General features: G+C 46.7%; 1 protein-coding gene across 1 annotated transcript; it reads left to right on the top strand.

The window, feature by feature from the left end:
* Positions 1-4837: 4837 nt before the first annotated feature.
* On the top strand, positions 4838-5746 carry LOC113234317. Its single transcript, XM_026469618.1, has one exon. The coding sequence runs from the start codon at positions 4838-4840 to the stop codon at positions 5744-5746; it is 909 nt and encodes a 302-aa protein (XP_026325403.1).
* Positions 5747-5972: the final 226 nt, after the last annotated feature.

Raw genomic sequence — 5972 nt, 5'->3', positions numbered from 1 at the left:
TCAATAATAAGTGCAGGATGTATTTGATTTTGGCTACTAAAAGATACCCACGTTTAGCAGTGCAACATAAACAGTCGATACACGATCGAGGGGCGAAAACATCGAATCTAGTATGACAAAGCAAATATCTTAATGGGCCATCCAATGCACCCTTATATTTACCACATCAATCAATTATAGCCCACGTCACAGGACATATCAAAAGATATCGGAAGTCGAATTAGAGGTACTATGGTTATATATATATATATAATAGATACACGCCTGGCCACAGAATTCACCTGATATTGACAGATAATGTGACCTACATATGATGGCGTACCCTATACTTTTGTGGCCCATAACTCAGCCACGACGACCGCGTCGCTAGTAGCCGTCATCAAATACTGAAGCGTGAAGGTGTTAGCTCTCTCAGGGTATGATATGAGGTGGGTCATCGTTTAAACAATCCAATTTAAAACCATCCGAATATCCCCACCTGAACAAATTGTTTTACTCCGACCAACTTGGATCCGAAGCCTATAAAGACTTCCAGATCGGCCATGGCAATTTGTGTCCAGGAGGAAGACTCTCAGAAGGCGGGACAAAAGTAGATGATACTTTCTTTTTTAACACCAAGTGACGGGAAGAACAGGCTAGTAGCAAGCGACATGCCTGTCCATAGCAGTTATTTGTAGGAACTAGAGAGACGCATCGGCACCGGGCGGCGTCGGGATGTGAGCGTGTCTCACAGCTCCGCCATCAAAAAGGAGATTTGATAGTGGACTTTAGAGTCAATGGCTTAGCAACCGTTAGTTGCGCAATGCGCAACGGGAAGTGAGTGTGCCTACAGCTCCGGTACCTATTTGGAAAATAGGGAGGGTACCGTACGTGCACCCTGCGCGGCCCACCGGATGACTTCATTCAAATGGTCTGTGACAACCCAGTTACACTGGCTGATCTGGGGTCAGAACCTGAACATAGAAGTTTTCTGTGCACGCACAGGTTATAGTGACCTTTTTGTATACACTAAAGGTCCGTAGGGAAGGTCACTATAATCAAAAGCAATGTAGAAAGATTGGCTGTCCATAGCACTGCTGTTACTCGAGGCACTGGCCTTTTGGGAACCGTATGAAGTTGGGCTGATCATGGGCTGATCTAGGGTCAGAACATGAACTTATAAGATCCCTATGCTTGCACTGGTTATAGTGGTTTCCCGTATAACCAAGAAGTTGATTAGAAGGGTCACTATAAACAAAACTTATGTAGAAAGACTCGGAACTGTCCAATCGCAGTTGTAGTGCTACTCAGAACTTCAAATCACATAGATCTGACAGGCTCAGCCACTGCGCCGTCACTCTGAAACACGTCCCATGTGCTAGCAATCTGGTACCATATATGAGAGAGAAGTTTAACGTAAGTTTTAATGAAAAATAGTTATAGAAATAATATTAATACGAAAATTAAAAATAAAGTAGCTGTTCTTGACAGCCGTCTTCACAAATTTACAAATTAATTTAAGGGTTCAAGATGGTGGTACTGGAGGGGAAACCCAAAAGTGCCCCATCAAGCACAAAATCAAACACAGACCAGCGCCCTACGGTGAGTGGTAGGCCAAAGGGGAAACCCCAAGGCCAACCGCGTACCGATGCCGGTGCTGGCCCAACACCAGCGGTAGTGGCCCGAGCCTCGTGCTCCGTGGTCCCCGCTCAGACACCTGGCTCTGCATCGCAGAACCCAACGCACACAGCCCTTGAGGCAGGGTGGACTCTGGTGAGTCGCAAGCCCAAAACCACGGCACCCATCCGCATGGAAGGGGAAAGTGGCCAGGGCAAGCGACCACCTCCAGCTCCCAGTGGGAGCAGGGGACGCCCTGCCCGAAAGAACAAACGGAGTCGGCTCCGAGAGCGCGAGCGACTTCAAAACGCGAGCAACACCCAGCAGAAGGAGGGAGAGGCGAGGCCCCCAGTGGCTGGCGACGATGGTTCTGGGACCGCATCAAAGCGGCTCCCTAGACCGGACTCGCAACCCCCTGGAAGGGCCCCCCTCCTTTCTAAGAGCAAACCGGCGGACAAGGCGCAGAGGTCCTCGACCAATGCCAAACGGGCACGCCTCGATGAGACGATCTCTCCTAGAGGCGAGCACAAGCGGCAGAAAGTTGAGAGGCCCGCCCAGAACAAATCATACGCCGAGGCAACTAACTCATGGCGGTTATTACCTCGGCTAAAACAGGTTTCATACGGAGCCCCGATGCTGACACCATACAGGAGGCCCTATGTGAGCTTCTCACTCAAGGAGCCGAGGAATGCGGCGAGGATGACGTCGGCCCACAGTTTCGAGGAAAACCCGTCTACGGCGATGGGGCCTTGAAACTGTGGTGTCACGATAAGGCCACTTTCCAGTGGCTGGAGGACGCCGTCAGCACCATCAGGCTGCCTTCCGGGGAGCCCCTCTCGTTGAAAAATGGGGTGGAGGCTCCCCGGAGGGTGGTCTGCGGACTTCTACTCCCTGGCAAATGGGAGGATGCGCGCCGAATCGGTCGCATCCTCAAGTGGCAAAACAAGTGGGCGGAGGCTCACCGCTGGCTTGTCCACAAGCTGAATCAGCAAAGTGGGCATACCTTCGTGGTGGTGAGCCTCCCCGAAGATCTGGTCCCCACTGTCCTGGGGCATGGCCGGCGCTTCACATTCCAGTTAGGCACGGTCTACCTGAGATTTAGAACGAAAAGGGGCCTCTACACTGACGCGCCTCCAGAGAATATAGCGTCTACAATACAGGACACAGGACAAATGGATGTTTCCCCGGAGCCCTCCACCTCCTCTGGTATCACCAGGGAAGGAAAAGGGCCCTCCCCGACCCCCGACCCTGTGGACACCGACGAATGCCCGGCGGTGTCCATTAGCGACGACGAGTGTGTGTTGGGGATGGGAGACATCCGATTGAGCGAGGACGAGGACGTGGAGCTGCTGTCTGGTGATGGCGGTATCCCCCTCGCTCAATAAACTGCAAGTCGTCCAGAACAACCTCCACCACAGCCAGGCCGCAACGGTTCAGCTCCGGAAGTGGTTGGAGGTTAACAACACAGCCGTGGCGCTGATCCAGGAACCGTGGATCAGTGCCCGCGGCCAAATAAATGGACTCTCACATCTGAGAGGTAAGCTTTTATCCACCAATAACTCAGATAAACCACGAACTTGCATCTATTACTCTAATAACTTACATGTACAGCCACTAACAGAATTCTGTTCCAGAGACCTGTGTGCCGTCAAGCTTTTAGCTGACACGGCCACAGGCCTACCTGAAGTGGTGCTCGCCTCTGTCTATATGGCGGAGACTGATGTACCACCGCCACAGGAAATGGAACGGCTAATCAAGTACTGCGAGCAGAACGGCCAGCACATCGTCGTGGCTACTGACTCCAATGCCCACCATCCACTGTGGGGCATGGAACTCGCAAATGACAGAGGTAAGAACCTAACAGAATACTTATTCACAACTAACCTTCAAATCCTTAATAAAGGTACTGTACCAACCTTCGTAAATAAAAGATGCAGGACAATTATAGACCTAACCCTAGCATCAGAAGGAGCAGTAAATCTTGTCCAAAACTGGCACGTGTCCGAAGAAGCATCCTTCTCGGACCACAGATGGATAAGATTTAGCTTAGACACAGCCATCAAAGAACAACAACCGAAACGAAATCCCCGAAAAACTGATCGTAAACTATACACTGACAAACTACACCAGAGTCTGGGGGAACCTGGCAGACTACTGAACACAGCACAGATAGAAACACAGGTAAAAGAACTAACATCAAACATAGTGAACAGCTATAACTCCGCATGCCCACTGAGTGACTCAGCCCCGCGACAAGGCCAACACTGGTGGGGGCCTGAGCTTGAGAGGCTTCGAAGAAGGGTAAGGAGATGTTTCAATAGAGCAATGAACACATGCGCGGATGAGGACTGGGAAAACTACAAGACGGCCAAATCCAAATTCAAAAAGCGCATACGGTTCAGGAGCACCGCGTCATGGCGAGGCTACTGCGGGAACATTACGTCTTGTGCACAAGCGAACAGAATAAGGAAAATCCTAGGCAACTCAAATTCAACTGAGCTAGGTTCAATACGCAAAATAGATAACACATACACAACTTCCCCTGCGGAAACGGAGAGAACCCTACTGGAAACACATTTCCCCTCCCCTCCGGACCTCTGAGTTGTTCAGACGCATTGGTTAATAATCCCTTTTAAAATTTATTAAAATTATAAAATACAATTTTAGTAAGCAAAAATTAGTTGTGAATATTAGGAGCACAATAGTATTAAGGAGTTTATCGCTAACGATTGTTTTGTGCGAGCAGACACACACACCGCCACTGCAAGCATGTGAGTTATTTGAATTTACTTACCTGCGTCAGAAGGGTCAAGTTATATTTGACGGAAAGAAATTCTGTATGAATTCATCGATCGGTGCCCAATTAGCATGACCCATATGGAAAAACGCTGTGGATCACTACATTAGTGGAAGCGAATTAACTAATAATCACCTCTCGCACTCGGATGCGTGGACATCGCTGTTGTCTAATGCAAATTTTAATTCCACCTACCTACTCTCATAATAATACACCAGAAGGCTCAAGTTATATTAGACGGAAAGCAAATTTGTATGCAGTTGCCGATCGATATCAAAAGAACGAGACCCATATGACACTATCGCCTTAAAGTCTTTTACTAGTGCGAAAGAATCGACTATAACTGCGACACTCCAAAACTACGTCTTATTCCCTCATTCAGCCCTCGCTATAGTAACTCCTCGTTATTGCTGCTTGCCTACTACTCTCGCGTCAAAAACAAAGATGCCGAACGTCTTGCGATCACCTCAGAGTAACGAATCGATGTCAGCTTCTAATCCTGAATTGGCATCGGGGTCCAGCGGTACTACCCAAAGAGATAAAAAAAGGCGTCGTATGTCGGAGTCGGAAGACATGGATCAGACTGATGTCTTACTTCTTTTTCGCGATGAAATGATGAAAATGTTTCAAAAATTTGAAGCAAACCAGAACCATCGTTTGGGGGAAATAGAAAACCATATATCACACATTAAAGACCAGAATAATTCTATTAAGACTTTGAACACTGAGATCGAGAAATCCGTCTCTGATGTATCTGCCAGAATTGAATTTGTACAAAATAAAATAATTATGATGGAAGAGGAGCGAAAAGAATTATCATCCAGGATTAACGTCATCAATGATAAATGTGATATGTTACATAAAAATCTTTATAAGACCTCAATAGAAATTAGAAATGTCCCCAAAATTAGAGGTGAGAAAAATACTGACCTTTATGGCTACTTTGGAAGACTCACCGATACCCTGAAAATTAATATCCAGACGCAAGAGATTCGCGACATATTTCGTGTACCTAACAAAAAAGACCAGAAATGCTCATCGTTGATAGTTGAACTCGGTAACACCTTGACCAAGAGCAAAGTACTTGAGGCTGCAAAGTCATTCAACAAAAGCGGACAACTTCATTCAAACCACCTTGGATTCGAAAGTAAGGACACGCGTATCTATATCTCTGAGCGACTAACACCTAAAGCTCGACGCTTACATTTTCTTGCTAAAGATATGGCTCAATCAGGTGGTTTCAAATACTGTTGGACAGCTGGAGGAAACGTTTATCTACGTAAGGCTGAGGGTGACATAGCAATCCTTATTAGAAGCGAAGAAGATATCAACGTGCTGAAAAAAAAATTGTGACTATTTTCGTTTGTAAGATTAACAGTCATCCTAAATTGTATAAACATAAAATATATATTCACTTATCACACACCATTCAATAAAAACACAACACAATATATTTTTATACTGCCATTCATTACACATGCAATACATTACCTACACACATCGCAATATAAAAAACTAATTTTACTGTACACAAACCGAATACAATCGCTACATATTACTCCAATAAATATCACGCCAA

This window comes from Hyposmocoma kahamanoa, unplaced genomic scaffold, assembly GCF_003589595.1.
Source record: "Hyposmocoma kahamanoa isolate Upper Pololo Valley unplaced genomic scaffold, ASM358959v1 83, whole genome shotgun sequence".
Lineage (NCBI taxonomy): Eukaryota > Metazoa > Arthropoda > Insecta > Lepidoptera > Cosmopterigidae > Hyposmocoma > Hyposmocoma kahamanoa.
Note: the sequence above shows the minus strand (reverse complement) of the source record. Positions and strands in the feature narration are given on the sequence as shown.

Coding starts and splice junctions, on each gene's coding strand:
- LOC113234317 (XM_026469618.1), top strand. CDS start 4,838: ATGCCGAACGTCTTGCGATCACCTCAGAGTAACGAATCGATGTCAGCT.